Below are 19,837 nucleotides of genomic sequence, written 5' to 3' on the forward strand. Positions count from 1 at the left end.
CAATGACTACAATAAAATTATAGCGATTGTAATTAGATCAGTCTATTTTATTCCATAGAGTGGGGATATATATATACATACAATATAACTAGGCCGGGTTTGCTTAGATAACAATAAACCCTAGTTCTAGAACATTCCCATAGGGTTTTCCTGGTAAGGTTTTTAATGAGGCAGCATCTCGAGCGTATTACGAAGAATGTTGTACTCTTTTTCCTTCATTAGGATTTTTTCCCATAAGGTTTTTCCTAATAAGGTTTTAACGAGGCACACTCTTCGATAACGGAGGAGAAAGGGGGTGGCTTGGACTGTCGACTTGTCGTGAAAGGGGAGGGAGGAGAACGAAGGAGGTGATGGGGTGGAGGAAATTGGTGGCTGCAACTGTTGGTTAACGCCGGAGTTGACCACTCAACGTTGACATTCCGGCATGTGGTCCCAAGTCAAAACTTTTTTCCAAAATTTGTACCCCTTTCACAACTTTGGCTTTAAAAGGTCCTTTTAGACAAAAAAAATGCACTTAAAAGGTCCTTTCTGACAAAATTTCCTTAATTTAATATTCAATATATGTGCATCTATCCCCTATTCTTTTAAAATATAAAAGGGAAAATTTCACACAATTCACTTTCTTAAAAATAAATAAGAGAATCTCATATACTTGTAGCTTTTTTAACTTCCAACATCGTTTTCTTTTGCAATTACATAATACGAAGTATATATCCTTTTGTTAGCATAGCCGCGTAATCCATAATGCTTTATTTAAGTAAATCTTAATTGAAATATGCTTGATATTTTTAAGGGGAATTTGAGATACCATTTTGTCACGAGTAGATTAGTCAATGTATATAATGAGATGTCCTTTATTCATATAGTAGCTTATTTTGAGATTATTACATAAAACATGGGCAATTCAAAGATACATAGGCTAGGTGACTACATAAGTCATTAGGCAGTGGAATTAGCAACCAACAAATTGGTAATTGACTTGAAGGTGGCCTTGAGCAATGCCTTGACCGTTGGTGTCAATTTGTTTAAAGACATTAACATCAAGGTCTAACCCTCCATTGCTACATTGATCAACTATTCTCACCGTTACTTGGGCGTTCGTTGCCCTGTTCGTTACCTGCACCAGAACTACCGTTAGTAACCTTTTTTTTTTTTTTTCTCAAATAATCTCTATATCTTTTTTTAAATCACAAAAACAGATAGCGTCTCCAATTAAGCATTTTACTTTTGACTTTTCAAGGTTAAATTAAATATAATGACTATTTATATTTTTTTATTTTTGACACGGGACTATTTTTAATTTCATTTTTTTGTTACTTCTCTAATGGTCACATGTCAAAAATAGATATTTTATAGCATTATACTTTTTTTTTTAAACGCGATAGCATCATACTTTGTTGTCAAATTAAATGCAAAAGTTCATAGATAAAGAAGTACTCGTAAATATTAATGTGTAAATTCTAAATTATAGTTAGTTGCTTAAACCATAAGCTTAACTATTGGTGGAAGGTGATTGAATGTAGTTATTTATGTCATCTTTGACTTTTCAATGCCTAATTTAATTAAAATTCATTTTTCTAATTTCTGAAATTCATTTTTAATTTCAGAAAATAAAAATTAAATTAAAAAACAAAATTAAAAAAAAAAAAAAAAAGCTATATTCATCAATTTTTTCATTATTCTTCATCCAAAATCAAAACTTTTCGAAAATTTGTCAAATTTATTCATCAATTCGTCAACTAATTCAATGTTAGGCTCGATTTATCTATGTTCATCAATTCGTGAAGTATCGTTTCATTTTTTTTTCTAGTTTTCAATTGTTAGGTATTTGTTCTTCAAAATCTCAAAAACAGTCCCATTTTTAATCCTTTGTTAACGAAAAATTAGTCGCATAAGTTTTGGAAATATTGCGGTGTCTGACGTATGAGTCATTTGGGTTCAATTAATGGGGTTTTTTAGACTGAGCAATCGGAGAAAAGAACTATATATATTGAATTTTTTTTGCGCGAACTTAATCCGTGGGTAAGGTAATTACCTGAGAAAAATGTCTTTACACTAAAATTCTCTAGTGTTAGTTATCTTACCAAATAAATTATAGTCAATGTATATAATGTTTAAAACATAAAAAAATAAGTCTATAAAAAAATTTTAAAAAAAAATTAAAAAAAAAAAAAAAAAAAAAAAGAAAGGTATATTTGAGACTAAGTTTCACATCAAAGGATGACCAATATAGCTATATAGATACATAAATATAGATTACTAATCAACAATCAAAATATAACCATTAAATTTAAATATGACACCTACTAGCTAGCTAAGATTTATACTTGGTCAAACTTACATCCAAGGTGAGCTTGATTAAGCACAAAGAAAGGTACTCTGTATTAGTAATGGATTAAAGATGTACGAAGTATTAGCTATAAGTATATAAGATACAACTAATATATAGTTTTTTTTTTTTTTTTTTTGTTTTTTAGATGAACTAACATATATAGATTTTGAAGTATAGGTGCTCTAAAAAAATCAAGTTAAATACTCCGTAGTTTATGGTCATAATCTCATAGAGACTGATCCTTAGTCAACATTTAAATTTGACATAAAATACTATAATATGCTCATGTAGTCATGTTAATGCAAGAAATATATTATTTGTCACAGCAAAACCGTAAATGTAAAATACTTACCCTGAGGCACTTTCCACAAGAAGCTCGGCCAGTAGGACCAGCAGGACCACAGAAGGCAGTCCAACCATATTTTTGGCGCCATGACAAAGGCTGGTTAGCATCCCATGTTGCACAATACACACTCGCTCTGTTATAATCCCACCCTATATTTTGTGGGTTATAGTTATTGTACGTTGCCCTCACGTTACTCGCACTTTGCGCGGCTGCGCCAACTACCAGTGCAAGGCACACCGCAAACATCACCATAATACTCTTGCTCTCCATTTTTCACAACTTTTTTTAAAAACTTACTTCAGGATTTAATAATTTGTTTGATGATTTTGCTAGAAAATATAGCCAATTTATAGAAATTAATATGGTGTAAGATTTACTTGGATGCCCTTAGAGTTGGAAATAATTATAGTTTTGTTTGAAAATTATAGCTTAGGTACTAGTACATTTAATGTTATTGCCGTACTTAACACGGTCATGTACATGTATTAGCAGCCTTCATATACTTTATGGACAAATCTTAGTCAAAATAAGTTAATAATTAACAGTGTACCATCTTTTCTTTCTAACTTGCCAAACTAAAAGAGGCTGCCGTGTTGTATGGATAATAAACGTAATCCAAATATCCAATAGCTTGTTAATTTACAAAAATCTTTAGTATGAGTTTCAATTATTTTTTAGGGTATAGTTGGTAGCACACTGATTTTAAGAGTTATTTTATACTTCGTATTTTCTATAAGGTAGGGAAACATCAAAGCTGATTTAGAAATTATCACATAAAACATAAGCAAAAGAAGAATAAAAAGAAGGTGAAGTCAGGTTGCAAGATAGGTTATGCAAATTCAGGTAATCAACTGAAAAAACTTTTTCCTTAACTTCTGTTTAAGACCATCTCCAATTGTGAGACACAAGTGAGTATTTTTGGGAAAGATAGAGTATTTTTTGCAATGTATACCAATAAGTTGGTATCTAAACTTAGTAACTCCAAAAAAAAGTTGCTAAGTTTAGATACTCAACTTTGAGTCTCATTTGACAAAAAGTGTGGGCTCTTGTCAATATTCTAATATATTTTGTAATTTATTTAAGTTTTAACTTTTTTTTTTTAATCTTACAATAATTGATGGGTCATCATTTGAAAGTGACATTTGTAGATTTTAGAGAGTCTCACCGTTGAGAATTTAGGCTTCATATGAGTTGCTAAATTGAGAAGTGGGTATGGTATTACTATTTGAGGTAAAAAAAACAACTCATTTTGTATTTCAATACTCAAACTTGAGTCTACCATTGGAGATGGTTAAGAACTTAATTCTTTAGCTGGTAAACCAGTAGTACATGCAGTATGTGAAGACTTCTGTTTGATAAGAACTTAATTGTTGAATATCCTTTGTTTTTATTAGAAATTAGTATTTGGACTCAAGTAACCATGAAAACATTGTATTATGTTTAATAAATTACACTCCTCGAAAAGTTACAATTTAAATGCCATGAAATTTATATGAAGATATTCTCAAATATTTGGTTAGTGTATTATCACATCGACCTAAAAATTAGGGAATCTCTAACTTTTGTTTTTCACTATGTAATCACATAAAACAAAATACAGGAACATGAAAAAAAATAAAATAATAATGATATACGGAGTATAAAAACATGATACATTTACTTCTAAAACATAGTATAATAATAAGTGTTGCAGTTTTAATAAAACAAAGAGTGATTCATCTTATGTAGAGATCAATTATCTTGACTTCTTGAGAGTGGAATGGCCTCAAGTGGCACAACTTTTTGCAAAGTAATTCCAAACTTTTCTTCCAAGTCAATATTGTATGGATTTGTTCCATGACAATACTTCCAATTGAATGAATGAAGAAGGGTAGCCAACATTAGATGTGTCATTCTATAGGCAAGTGGCATTCCAGGACATATTCTTCTTCCTGTACCAAAGGGTATTAGCTCAAAGTCTCGTCCTTTAAAATCAATTTCTGTATCCAAAAATCGTTCAGGAGAAAACAATTCAGGATTTGGCCATACTTTTGGATTGCGGCCAATTGACCATACATTAACCCAAATAGTTGAGTTTCTAGGCAAAATAAAGTTGCTTAATTTTATATCTTTCTCAGCCTTGTGAGGGACCAAAAATGGGGCAGATGGATGCAACCTGAACGTTTCTTTCAAAATTGCTTGAATATATGGTAATTTTGGAATATCTGATTCTTTTACAGATTCATCTTTACAAATTACTTTTTCTATCTCAATTTGAGCCTTTTGAAGCTTTTCTGGACTGCGCAATAATTCTGACATTGCCCATTCTAATGTGCTAGAGGTTGTATCTGTCCCCGCTACAAACAGATCCTATGCACAAAAGCAAATACAACAAGAATAAGAAAAGTTTGCATGTTACTCAATAATATTATATTCCAATAAGGCGAATAAAGCCCTTCACATATATAGACGATAACTAAGCTAACTACTACACAATAATCCATTATTTTAAAAGATTTAAAAGATTTTCAAACAAAACTAATTATAATTTTGAACCTATATATATTAATCTATTAAAATAAAAAAAAATTAAAAATCAATTTTAATATCGTCTATTTTCCACATGAAGCTCTTTTATGTTTAATGTGTCTCCGCTCATTACATATCAGCTATATATCTCTATAAAACAACAAAGATGCATGGTCACAAATCTTGAACAAATTAGTGACCTCGAGTTTAAATGAAAATTGTACCGTAGTCATTTGAACCACAATATTTAAAATTGAATGGTTGTAATTATTAATAAAATTAAAAGTCAAAAATTGAATTAAATTAATTCAAGAAATAATTAAATTAATTTTTAGTGAAAAATAACTTTTTAAAATAAATTTAAAGCATTAAACCTTAATTGTTCATTTTTAAAAATTATGATTGTCATTTTTTAACAACCATAGAATCATCGGGGCTTAAAAGATAGCTTAGCGTTTAAATATTGATTTGAGTATTCTCAATTGATAACCTTGAATTTAAGATTCATTCAAATTGGATACATTTGTCAAATTTGATTATTTGAATTGATAAATTTATAGGTGATTGAGTTCAATTTGTTTGAATATTTATGTTATGAGCATATGGCGGGCCTCCTAGGTCCCTTTTTGTGTTAGAGAATAAATTACTGAACTAAAAATATTCATTTTTAAAGTGCCATATACTTTATAATTTCCCATCTATAGAAGTAAAACTTTTATCATTATTTCTAATTATATTTGTTAAATTATAACAATAATAATTAATAGTAGATATTTTTAAATGTTAAGATTAATCTAATAAGAACCCATATGAAAATAGATTTACTTGAGTACTATAAATGACAGATTACAATCAAAATAATGTTTGTGAATAGTCTTAGAAGTTAAAGTGTGAAAAACTCTAGGTAATCTAGAGTAATAGTAGTAACTCTTACCGCAAGTAAGTGTTTGACATCATCAAGGTTCAATTCATTGCTTTCAACCAGCTTAAGTAGGGTGCCTAAAACATCATCCTTACCATCATTTGTTGGATCTTTCAACCTTTCATCAATAATATCTTCAAATATCTTAAATAACTTGGTGAAGTAACCCCTAGTAGTCTTCAAGACTCCTTGCAAATCCAAGCACTTCATTAATGGGAAAAAATCTGACAAATTAGGCTTTGCACCTACTTCTAAAAAATGCCAAACAAGATCCTTGAACTCTTGTGATTTTGAAGAAGTATGGCTAGCCAAATCCATCGAGAAAAATGTGTTGGACAACAAATTTAGTGAGGTAGTGAACCCCGCCTTACCAATATCAACATGCACACCCTTATCACAACATTGTTGTACGTACTCAACTAGCTCTTTCACCTTCTTGTGTCGTAAAACTTGACTCTTATCAAGTCGTTGATTGGTGAACAATTGGATAGTTGCAACCTTTCTAAGGGTCCGCCATTTAGGGCATACCGGGAGCCAAACCATAGAGAATTTGTAATAGTTTTCAGCTCTCGCGGCATCTGGGACTGTCCAACTAGAAATGGCTAGGTCATGTGTAAGGAACATTTCTTTGGCTATTTCAGGGGATGAGATGACTATTGTGGTTTTGCTCCCTAACTTGAGAGACATTATGGGACCGTAAATTTTAGAGAGCTCGGTTACATCACGATGAGGCCTGTCGCCTAGCTTGTGCAAGTTTCCTATGATAGGCCATGATTTTGGTCCCGGTGGGAGTTTGGACTTACTAAGCGATGATTTTGTGATGAGTATAGTAGTGAAGATTATAGTGATAAGTAGTAGTGATGTTGTGAAATATTCCATTTTGATGTTGGTCCTATGTTTTGGAATGTGGTGTAAAAATCGGGTACATCGTACTAGTATTTATTAGACTTGGATAATATGGTACGTAAGGTACAACGTAATTGGGAAATAGCATGGAAATTTCGCAAGTTAACGAGCTGATTTATGCAATGACGTGGGGGCACTAGTTGTAAAACGTAGCATTTATACTCTGTATAACACTATAATGCTACCTCTTGCATTAAACTTAAACAACATTATCTACCTAAAACAATTTAGATCAAACTAATTTGGTCTTGTTCTCTTCAGATTATTTTCAGTTCTATTCAGTTTACTCCGTAACTCAGTTTAGTTTTTAGTTCTTAATTTCCTTCTCTCAGAAACTAATCAGTTCAGTTCAGTTCAATTCAGACAATGAGAACAAGTCCTTAGTCGATTCATAATTCATTTTCTTTCTTTTTTTTCTTTTTTCCTTTTTAAATTGTTCTTCCTATTTAGACTCTTATCAATATTCTTACTCCTAAAATAAAGTATTGTGTGGTCCGTGCGTTGTACCAAGTTGCTACTTTGATTAAACCTTGTAATAATACTGCATAATGAATATTTATGGTGTCTTTTATTTCTTTTTTAGTTAGACCTTGTGAGTTTTCATTTTTTACACCGCTGCCTTGACTCCTAGAACGTTAAACTCTTCGTCGAAAGTTAGTCTATAGTTATTTGTTCCACTAATCACTAAATAAACATTTTGGCCCTTTTTGGTAGTAAGTTTATTGGGGATATATTAACTTATTTGACTAACTTTAGCTGATTGACTAGTCAAACAAGCTAATATAAGTGTTTGGTAGTAAGCTTATAGAAAGAGCTTATTCCACTAAATAAGCTCTTTTTGAAAAACCTCATTTTAGGAGCTTTTTCAATTAGCTTATTCATTAATTATTGTGAAATGACACTTATAACCTCATTAAATTTAAAATCCTATCTAAACTACCTACCCCACAATTAGCTTATTGGTCATTTCACATACTCAATCACCTTTAAGCTATCAGCTATTTACCAAACACTTTGATATAATCAGTTAATAGAATAAGTTAGTCAAAGAAGTTAATAAAATCAGCTAGTCAAAATCAGCTAACTCAATCAGTTTCAGCTTTCAGCTTTCTCCCAAACAAGGCCTTTATCAAATACTTCTATTATTGTAACCAGTATTTTGACTAGGTCAAACTATTAACCACTATTTGATGAAAAGCTAGTGTCAAACAAAGCCTTTTTTTTTTCCTTTTCTTTTTGATTGCTCTCTTGTAATAATAAAATAGTATGAATGTATCCCTTCATTTTTAGAGTGCCTCATTTTGAATGTTTTGTATTATTCACATAATCCTCTTCAACCAATGTAATTGTATAGAATTAGGTAGCAATTAGCTTAGCCTCCATTCATCAACACTGCCGAAATATATAATACAAATATCTCTAGAATCCTAGTCCTAGATAAATATGGAAACTAGAGAAGATAAGGAAATAGAAAAGATATCATGACAAAATAATTATTCTCCTAAATATATGATATTTCCTAAATATATCCTAATACCCCCCCTCAAGTTGGAGCATTGGGATCGAAAATGCCCAACTTGGAAAGAAGGTTATCAAACTGTGCTTTTCCGAGTGCCTTTGTGAATATGTCCGCCAATTGATCTTTAGTAGACACATGTGACGGGGAAATTAAGCCTTCAGTAATCGCATCTCGAACAAAATGGCAATCAACCTCAATATGTTTCGTACGCTCATGAAACACAGGGTTCCTCGCAATATGCAATGCAGACTCACTATCACAGAACAATTTAATAGCTTTAGGATGTTGCACTCCCAAACTTAGCAATAAGCCCTTGAGCCACTTTAATTCGCAAGTGGCGCCATTCATACACCTGTACTCCGCCTCTGCAGAAGAAGTAGAAACTGTAGGTTGCTTTTTAGTTTTCCAAGAAATCGGTGATTTTCCTAGAAACACTAGCCAACCTATCAACGAGCGTCGAGTTAAAGGACATGCTGCCCAATCTGAATCACACCATCCCTCTAAAGTGAGCTCACTATCCGAGCGCAATAATATGCCTTGACCCGAAGATCCTTTGAGATATCGAACGACTCTCAAGGCCGCCTCCCAATGTTCTATGCGGGGTGCTTGCATGAACTGAGACAAAATGTGAACTGAGTAGGCTAGATCTGGTCGAGTGACCCCAAGATAAATGAGCCGTCCCACAAGACGACGATAAGCCTCCGGATTCTGCAGAAATTCGCCACTAGCATGAGCGAGTCTGTGATTTTGTTCCATGGGAAACCCACTAGGCTTTTGATGTATTCATTTTATATAGTAGTTTACCCCCGTCCCTTGGTCATAATTAGTAGTGTTTTTGGCTCTTTAGAGCCACTTTTATTACTAATTGGTGTTTTCTAGTGTTTTCGTAGATTTGGTTGACTTTTGCAGGGATTTATGCTTTTGGAGTATTTTCCCGAGATATTTTGGAGCAATCACGAGCACTGGAGAAGCACGACCAGATTTTATAGCCCAGGGCCGGTTGGAGCCATCGAACCGGTGATTAAGGGCTCGGTAGAGGTGATACCGGGGCGTTTGGACCGAGTATTCAAGACCCAAAGAGGAAACCCAGATTGGCCCGAAGAATTGGAGCCCAATCGAAGTCCAAATATTGGCCCAAATGATCCGCCCGGCCAAAAAGGCTGGCGCCCGGAGGCGCGCCCGGCCGGGCGGGAGGAGCGCCCGGTGACGCGCCCGGCCGGGCGCGAGATTATTATTAGAGGTGAAAAAAGGCGCGCCCGATCGGGCGGTGCCTCGCCCGATCGGGCGCGTGTTTATTTAGGAAACAATTAGAGTCGTTTTAATTTGTTTTAGTTTAGGATTTTTGTACGGAGTATAAATACTCCTCCGTAATACGTTTTTAGAGCGTCTCTTCTTTTGGGGAGATCTTCTTCTCTCTTCTTCTCCTCTTCTTCTTCCCTTATCTCCTCTCTTTTAGACTTTCTCTCTTTACTTAGTTTTCTCTCTCTTAATCTCTCTCTAAACCTTTGTTCTTATTTCTTTGATTAATTCCAGATTTACTTTGGTGACGATTTCTCTTCCCTTAATCTTAGTTATTTATTTTATTCCTTTGATCATGATTTATTTTATTGCTTTGTTTAGTTTATATCTAATTATGTGTGAGTAGTTTAATTTCTAGGGTTTATGGGGATCTAATAAATAATATGAAGGGGTAAATTATTGTTGTTGATTATCAATGCTAGATTAATTTCCTATTGATTGATTTAATGCTCTGTGACTAGATTAGGCCTATCTTTTATGCATGAGTTTGACAATATTGATTCAAGAATCGAGAGATGAGAATTAATGTTTAGGTCTAGTTTCAATAGGCAAGTTAATTTATAAATGGTTAAGTCAAGATTCGAGAGATGAGATTTAATACCGGTAATTTAATTGTGTGATTGTAATAAGTAGCGAGAGCCCTTTACAATCTGATTAATTGATGCATTGATGATTGACTATTATTAATTATTGGTATTGCATGATGATTTGTTATTGGATTGTTTTAATGTTTTACAATTGCGGCTTGTAAAAGTATAGCAATATTAAATTGATGAATCGAGCAGATGTTAATTTGATATTAAAGGCTATTTTCAATAAGAACTTAGATCTAGTAAATTGCGAGAGCCTGTTAGGTCTATGTTGGTTAATAAATTGCGAGAGCCTGTTAATCATGTTATTTATGCAATGTCAATAATTGATTACCCTATTTTACCCCGAAATATTATTTATTGGTGAACCTATGCCCTAGATCCTTTTATATATTATTTTCTCCCTTTTCTTACTCTTTTTAGTTAGTTTCATATTCAACTTTTAATATTGGTTACTTAAATAATTTAGATTATAATATTTAATTAGGAGTAAAAAGACTTGTTTCCCTGTGGAGATCGACCCTACTTCCCTATCTACTTTAGTTAGTGAATTAGGTAATTATTTTTTATTAGGGGATACGACTTTACCCTGTCAGCTTTGCACCCAATAAACCTGTTTCAGAAATAATATCCAGAGTATACTTTCTCTGACACAAAAATAATCCGGAAGAACTACGAGCCACCTCAATGCCCAGAAAATATTTAAAGGAACCAAGGTCTTTCATTTTAAAACAATCACTAAGATATGCCTTGAAAGTTTTAAGTGCAGCGGAATCATTCCCAGAAATAATAAGATCATCCACATAAACTAAGACATTTATTTGAGTTTTGCCATTAGTATATGTAAATAAGGAATAGTCTGAATAGGATTGGATAAAACCATACCGTTTCAGGGCAATTGTCAACTTCGCATACCAACAGCGAGGGGCTTGTTTCAAGCCATACAATGACTTACGCAACCTACACACCAAAGAAGGATCTGAGCTTTCAAACCCGGGGGGCAACTTCATGTATACCTCCTCTGCTAGGTCACCATGTAAAAAGGCATTTTGTACATCCATTTGATGTATTTCCCAATTTTTGCAAGCTGCTATTGCGAGAAAAGCACGAACGGTGGTCATCTTAGCAACCGGAGCAAAAGTCTCATCATAGTCAATTCCAGCTTGTTGGTGATTACCGAACACCACTAATCTTGATTTAAGACGCTCAATATCACCATTGGATAAATATTTGGTCTTATAGACCCATTGACTGCCAAGAGCACGTTTCCTGGGAGGAAGGTGTTCTAGAGTCCATGTACCATTATCCTCTAAAGCACGGATTTCGTCCGTCATAGATTTGCGCCATCCATCATGTTTCATTGCCTCCTTGAATGATTTTGGGTCATTACCCTTAACAATTGCTGCAAGAAATTTCCGATAATTGACAGACAAATTGTCACAATTTATATAATGTGCTAAAGGATAAGAAGTACCTGAGGAGTGACTGGAAGGAGAAGAGAGTGGACTATTAGCAAAAACCGTATGTGTCACAAAATCACGATGTAAGACATTGGGAAACTTTTGACGATGTCCACGACCCAATTCTTGTGCATTAGCACCAATACCGTGAGCTTCATTGTGTGAAACTGGCCCATCATCAATATGAACTATGGGAAAGGAGCTGGACTGCTCTAATGCAGCATGCGGCCCATCAGAGAGAGGCTGGTCCGAGCTGGGCTGTTGTGAAGCCTGCGGCCCAGCAGGAGAAGTGACCGAGATGGGCTGTGAAGTAGCATGCGGCCCAGCAGACTCCTTGGCCGAATTGGGCTGAGGGGAAGATAGCCCATCAACCGATGAAAACCCATCTTCCTGGACAAAAGGCGTTGGGTCACTAATTGAATTGCCCACTTCATGATCTTCATCAACAATTAAATCTGAAAAATCCTCATGAACATTTTTATCCACATACTCATGGACCGGAATGTTCACTTCTTCCGGACTCCCAAACGGAAAAATTTCTTCGATAAATTTCACATCCCGAGAGACGAAAAATTCCTTTGCAGTCAAGTCAAACAATCTCCATCCCTTTTTACCAAACGGATATCCCACGAACATACACTTCCGACTACGAATGGCAAACTTATCACCTTTGGTTTTTTTATTATGTGAAAAACATAGATATCCAAAGGTTCGCATGGCATCAAAGAAGGGTGGTTTGTCAAAAAGAATCTCAAAAGGAGTTTTATTTCCCAAAAGAGGAGTTGGGGTACGGTTAATCAAATGTGCGGCGGTGAGTACACATTCCCCCCAAAAATAAATTGGCAATTTTGCTTGAAACCTCAAAGCACGACTCACATTCAAGATATGTTTATGTTTCCGCTCTACACGCCCATTTTGTTGAGGAGTTCCCACACAAGATGTTTGAAATAAAATTCCAGTAGCTCTAAATTACTCAAGTAAACAATTAAACTTTGTCCCATTATCACTTTGGACTACTTTAATTGTTTGAGAAAATTGTCTATCAACCATAGCAACAAAATCCATGAACATTTGAAAAACTTCTAATTTATCAACCAACAAATAAACCCAAACTGCTCTTGAATAATCATCAACAATTGTTAAAAAATATCGAGCTCCACATGACGAAACATGTCGATATGGACCCCACAAATCACAATGAATTTTCTCAAAAATTCGAGGTGCTTTATTATTACTTAAAGGAAATTTGTCTCTCGGATGCTTAGCATGCATACATACTTCACAACCTTTATTTAAATGATCTTTGCTACTACTAACATGAGGAATTAACTTAACTACTTTTTCTGACAGATGCCCAAGTCGACGATGCCACAACTCCAACTTTGATGTAGCTTCCACGGTTGACACGGTCGGTTTGCTAAAATAGTATAGTCCATCTCTCCTAGTTCCCGTTCCAATCAGCTCCTTCGCTTGGTCCTGTATAGCACAAACATGAGAATCAAATTGGACAATAGTATGTAAGTCATCATTAAGTTGGGAAACAGATAATAAATTGCAACTCAAGTTTGGGACATAAAGAACCCCGGTGAGAGTAATCTTATCCGACAAAGGAACGGATCCCACCAAGGTAGCTATGACTTTGTCACCGTTTGGTAGCCCAACGGGGCATTCAATTTTCTGAGTATCAATTAACCAAGAACTATTTCCTGTGACATGGTGAGTTGCTCCGGTATCAATAATCCAAGATGAAATATCGAACTTACCGGTCAATCTATTTTCGGGAATTTGAGCATTACCAACAACCCCGGCAATGGCTTTCCATTGTTCGGGTGTAAAAATCTGCCCCAAAACTGAAGCAGGAAAAGAATTTGAGCATAGCATTTATCGCTGTCCAATCGGACTTTGTGCAAGGAGGTGACGGTTTAGTGATTGTACCATCTAAAAAATCAAATTTTCGTCGAGCTTCTAAGGCCGTTTTAATGTCGGCAGCCCAAGTTTCATAATTTTCAGCTGTTAAACGAGTAGGAGTGATGAAATCCCCCGGCCGATCTTGAGAATCGAGGTAATATGGTGAATTTGGTTCAATTTTATACCATGTAGAATTAGGTAGCAATTAGCTTAGCCTCCATTCATCAACACTGCCGAAATATATAATACAAATATCTCTAGAATCCTAGTCCTAGATAAATATGGAAACTAGAGAAGATAAGGAAATAGAAAAGATATCATGACAAAATAATTATTCTCCTAAATATATGATATTTCCTAAATATATCCTAATAAAGTGCCTTATAGATAAGAGAAAATTTTAATCATGTTGATTACTTGTTGAAATTGTTCCAGTGCATAATTTCGTACTAAGTGGTACCAACTTTTCATAATTTATACTTATATATAATTTTCCTCAAAAATAAATACTTATATATGAGATATTATTGACAAAAGTTTTTTTTTTTTTTTTTGTACAAGATCAAAAGTTTGTACATAGTGACACACAAGACGAATCAAAATGGGATAATGTAAAAAATAAATGGAGTATCAAGTATATCTCAAGGATATATATCTTTGAAAAATTGTTGAAGTCTCTATCACAATTAAATCATGCATTCAAATTATTTTTAATATTCAATATATGTGCCTCTATCCCCCCCCCCCCCCTTCTTTTCTTTTAAAATATAAAAGGGATAATTTCACACAATTCCCTTTCTTAAAAATAAACAAGACAATTTTATATACTTGTAGCTTTTTTAACTTCCAACATTGTTTTCCTTTACAAATACATACTCCGTAATATATATCCTTTTGTTAACATAGCTGCGTAATCCCTAATACTTTATTTAAGTAAATCTTAATTAAAACGTGCTTGATATTTGATATTTGAAGGCGAAATTGAGATATGAAATTGAGATATCATTTCTCACTAGAAGATTAGTCAATGCAATGAGATGTCCTTTATTCATATTGTAGCATATTTTGAAAATTATTCATAAAACATGCGCAAAGAAAGATACATAGGCTAGATGACTACATAAGTCATTAGGCAGTGGAATTAGCAACCAACAAATTGGTAATTGACTTGAAGGTGGCCTTGAGCAATGCCTTGACCGTTGGTGTCAATTTGTTTAAAGACATTAACATCAAGGTCTAACCCTCCATTGCTACATTGATCAACTATTCTCACCGTTACTTGGGCGTTCGTTGCCCTGTTCGTTACCTGCATCAAAACAACACCCATAAGTTTCACAATACCCATAAGATATATGATGAGATAAGTTAATAATGAAATTTCACGTAATATAATATTTGAGACTAAGTTTCACATCAACAAGATAAACTAGGATGACCAATATTGATACATAAATATGGATTACTAATCAACATCAATTCAATTAAAATATGAAACCTAGCTACTAGCTAAGATTTAAACTTGGTCAAACTTACTTCCAACTAATGTGAGCTTGATTTAACACAAAGATATTACTTTTGGATTTAAGATATATATATATATACTACCTCCGTTATCTTTTAGTTGCAACTTTGTAATATTTTATATCTCACAAATAATAATCTAAACTTGCAACTGAAAGTTAACGGAGGTAGTATATTAGTTACGTTACAAGTATTTAAGATACAAGTAATATAGATTTTGACGTATAGGTGTTCTATAATAATCAACTTAAATAGTTTATGGTCATAATCTCATAGACTCACGAGTCATCATGTGAATTTGTCATAAAATACTACGAGTACTACGTATGATATGCCCATGCGAATGAATGGAATATATTATTTGTAAAAATTTAACAACAAAAGCGTAATTGTAAAATACTTACCCTGAGACACTTGCCACAAGAAGCTTGACCAGTAGGACCAGCAGGGCCACAAAATGCAGTCCAACCATATTGTTGGCGCCATGACAAAGGTTGATTAGCATCCCATGTTGCACAATACACACTCGCTGTGTTATAATCCCACCCTATATTTTGTGGGTTATAGTTATTGTACGTTGCCCTCACATTACTCGCACTCTGCGCCGCCGTGCCGACTGCTAGTGCAAGGCATGCCGCAACCATCACCATAAAACTCTTGCTCTCCATTTTTCTCAACTTTTTTTAAAAATAAATTTCAGGATTAAATAATTTGTTTGATGAGTTTGCTAGAAAATATAGCCTATTTATAGAAATTATATGGTGTAACATTTACTTGGATGCCCTTAGAATTGGAAATAATTGTGGTTGTGTTTGAAAATTATACCTTAGCTTCTAGTACATTTAATGTTATTGCCTTAACGGTCGTGTACCTGTATTATTAGCAGCCTTTATATACTTTGGATGGACAAACTTATAATAAATCTTGGTCAAAATAGCATCACTATTTGTACAATCTTTTCTTTCTATATTGCCGAACTAAATGAGGCTACCGTGTTATATGGATAATAAACACGCGTAATCCAAATACCCAATAGCTTCTTAATTTAATTTTTGAAACAAATCCGTAAAAATTAAAAATTAGTGGCCATATGAGTTCCACCTATTTATAAGGTGGAACTCTTCTTAATTGTTTATAACACTTGAAAATTAACGAATAAAGAGTAATGAACAAAAGAGAATGGAAGGAGTAGTTACTATACCCTTTAGAATAATTGAGATGTTTGATTTTTTTTACTGATTATATACTTCTTTCGCTCTTTTTTACTGAACCCTCTTTTATTTCGTATACTTTATACGTTATTAATATTTAATAGTCAAAGATCATCGAAGTTGAGGAAAAACAATTAATAGGAATTTGGGGGGATTGCATTTTGGTACTATGCTTAGGGCTATCCAAAGTCCTAGTTTGTTAAAACTCGACTTCGTTCTGTTTGTTGAAATAAACAATTATTGATTCAAGCAAGATAAGATTAGATACGGAGTAAAAACTCAACAAATAAACTTTGACTAAATTAAAATTTTCAAGTCCTCGTCAATATAAAATAAGTTTCAAGTCAAAAAAGATGGGCTAACTCTTCAAATTGCTATTATTGGCTGGCTAGATCATGGCCCCAATTTGAGAAATTTCGCATTCCGAATTTCTCCATAAAAATGATGGCTGAAATAGCTAACCAAGATTCCAAGAGCATGTGAAGTATTCCCTTCATATTTATATATGTTTATTCCATTTAATCTTTCTTTATTCCCTTCACATTTATATTTTATATGTTTATTCCATTTAATATTTTTTTTAATCGATAAAATATGAGAAGGGCACCATCTTGTCATAGGAATGGGGCGATGAGGATTTGAACTCCCACCACTTGAGGGTGAGATGGAGGGAATAACCATCCCTCCATCTCCTAGTTCCTCCCTCTATTTATTCCGTTATGCAAAATGCATTATGAATGTAATAAGAATTGAACCAAAATAATACAAGTAAATAAGTGTAATTTTATCTTTTTGAATGTATGCAAGTGGAATTAATGTGTGGATATGACATTATAAGGAAATGGGACAATTGTAGCCTTTGTAGGACATCCCAAAATGAACTAAAATTTGGGATGGGTTCAAATTGGTATATCTTGTTTAATAATTTTTCTTTTCTTTTTTGAAAGATATCTTGTTTAAGATTAAAATGGTATAAATAAGTTGAAATTCCCTCTACTTTAAATTACTTGAAATTGTTGATCAATACATTGCCAATTAAACATACTTCATCCAATATGTATCAATAAAAGATAATTAATCCAATTAATATACTTGGAAGTTAATAATTTTTACAAATTCAAACGGTAATCATCGGTAGAGGTGATTATTTGGTCTAAACCAAACATTATTAAATCCACAGGATTATATCTTACACCAATCTTACTTTAATTTTAACCCAAGATGGAAGCTCTTTCATAGATCATTTTACTCAATGGGTCTTGGCTACATACTAATGTAGCTATCATAGCTTCAACAAGGAAAGACCGGAACGCACGGCCCAAATCAAATACTCATATAATATGGTCGTGACCCGTCCAAATCAACTCCACGCTCTATAAATTGAACATTTAGTTTATAAAAATGAACATGAAAGAAACGAACATCTAATAATAAAAAATGAATATGTAAAAAAAAATGAACATGTAATACTAAAAAGTGAACATGTTATTAAAAAAATGATCAATTTATGAAAACTGAACATGATTATCATATAATCATATATTTGTTAGACTACGACCTTAAAAACGAACATTTAGTAAAAAAAAATGAACACGTATAAAAAGGAATATTCAGTAATAAAAAATGAAAGCGTAAAAAAACGAACATTTAGTAATAAAAAGTGAACATATCAAATAAAAATTGACCAATTAGTATATTAGAAATGAACATTTATGATACAGTCATAAAAATAGCTAGACCATACCAAATAAAATGAACATTTCGTAAAAATATATGAGCACATTAAATAAATGATAATTTAGTATAAAAAAAACGTAAAAAAAAAAAAAAAAAAATTGAGCACGTCAAATAATATTATGAACATTTAATATATTAAAATGAACATGATTTCATATATTCATATAGGTTCAAATTCGTTGTATACAATAAATTTACGAAAAATAAAGCTAAAATAAATTGTTAAAATATGTTCATTTTTATGTACTAAATGTTCATTTTAAGTGCACTAAATGTTCATTTTTTGTGTACTAAATGTTCATTTTGTACGAACTTGTTCAATTTTAAAGTACTCCGTGTTCATTTTTTACATAAACTATATATAAGTTCGATTGTAATTATTTTAGCTCTAAAATTTTGGATATCCACCTTAAATCGAATCTTGATTTATCATAGAGACAATAATTATTGATCAATAATATGATAGATTTGTAATCACAAATGCAAAATTGATTGAAATCAACAATTTTACAACATTCGCATGCATATTCATAAACACACAAAAGAAATATTAAATTAAACTACCTCAAGATTCATAATCGCGACGAAGATGATGACAATGGAGAATGCTACGGTGGTGATGAATTGGAGAATATCTGGAGTAGGACAAAAAAGTTTAAAGATTAAAGGGAAGTAATAAAGTAAAGTTTTAAGGAAAGGGAAAAAAGAGGAGAGTGAAATTTTGAATTGAGGAAATTAATAGAGCTAAGAAAGAAAAAGAGAGATAGAGTTAAAATATAAGGAAGAGAAAATATGTATCTTCATTTTTTATGTATTATGTGTTCATATTTAAGCCTATTGCAGAATTTCCTAAAATCTAAATTAAACATTTGCAACAGCCCAACATCTATATATGCCCAAGTATTCAACATCACCATCATTGGATTATTTGGATATTGACTAGTTTAGGCTTATTGCAAAGAAGAAAACCTGGACTAAAAAGCCAAGTCACACTGTCAGATGGACCACCTCTATTGTAAGATGGCCAATTTGACCATTAATTTTGGTAGTCATTTTTCCCTATAGTCCTATACTCCTATAGGAATGGTTGAAACTAAAAATACAAAACTATAACCTCGGTTTTAAAAAAATAATTAGGAGTACCATATTGATGTTTTGCATCATTCATATCAACTTCGACCCCAATATTTCATATATATACATAAAACATAACCTGTCATATGTCAAATTGCCAATTTATGCCATTCTTTACCCAAAGATAGAGATGGTAAAAACTGTAAAGCCCCACCTAGCTTCCTTCCAACATTTCATCACCTAATTTGATCATTGGATGGGCCGGTTCAGGCTGGGCCTAAGCCTTACAAATCAGCCATTAAGCCGGTGGACCAAAAATGCTTGCTAAACCAGCAAATTTCAACCGGGCCTAACGAACTTTTCGGTCCAGAATAACAACTAAAAAGGTGTAAATTACATGTTCAAGGCCCGCCCAAAAAATTTTACTCCCATGGCTTGCCTAGTCAGACCTATGTTGGTCAGGTCTACCATTAATCAAATAAGCTACTTTGTATTAAGGGTCAG

At 33.1% G+C, this 19,837-nt stretch overlaps 3 protein-coding genes across 3 annotated transcripts; all 3 read right to left on the reverse strand.

Moving 5' to 3' along the window:
- Positions 1–832: 832 nt before the first annotated feature.
- Positions 833–3,002, reverse strand: LOC145628908 (pathogenesis-related protein PR-4-like). Its single transcript, XM_081681338.1, has 2 exons — positions 2,685–3,002; positions 833–1,117 (listed from the first exon to the last, which is right to left on the reverse strand). Exons 1-2 carry the CDS (start codon positions 2,946–2,948, stop codon positions 953–955), a joined length of 429 nt encoding a protein of 142 aa, XP_081537464.1. The 5' UTR covers positions 2,949–3,002; the 3' UTR covers positions 833–952.
- A 1,333-nt stretch (positions 3,003–4,335) lies between these two features.
- LOC145626675 (cytochrome P450 monooxygenase 76AD131-like) lies at positions 4,336–6,987 on the reverse strand. The gene is made up of 2 exons (XM_081679141.1): positions 6,121–6,987; positions 4,336–5,027 (listed from the first exon to the last, which is right to left on the reverse strand). Exons 1-2 carry the CDS (start codon positions 6,985–6,987, stop codon positions 4,410–4,412), a joined length of 1,485 nt encoding a protein of 494 aa, XP_081535267.1. The 3' UTR covers positions 4,336–4,409.
- Positions 6,988–14,810: 7,823 nt separating this feature from the next.
- LOC145626676 (pathogenesis-related protein PR-4-like) lies at positions 14,811–16,038 on the reverse strand. The gene is made up of 2 exons (XM_081679143.1): positions 15,716–16,038; positions 14,811–15,096 (listed from the first exon to the last, which is right to left on the reverse strand). Exons 1-2 carry the CDS (start codon positions 15,977–15,979, stop codon positions 14,932–14,934), a joined length of 429 nt encoding a protein of 142 aa, XP_081535269.1. The 5' UTR covers positions 15,980–16,038; the 3' UTR covers positions 14,811–14,931.
- Between the last annotated feature and the right edge of the window lie 3,799 nt (positions 16,039–19,837).

Source organism: Chenopodium album, chromosome 4, assembly GCF_948465745.1.
Source record: "Chenopodium album chromosome 4, dcCheAlbu1.1, whole genome shotgun sequence".
NCBI lineage: Eukaryota > Viridiplantae > Streptophyta > Magnoliopsida > Caryophyllales > Amaranthaceae > Chenopodium > Chenopodium album.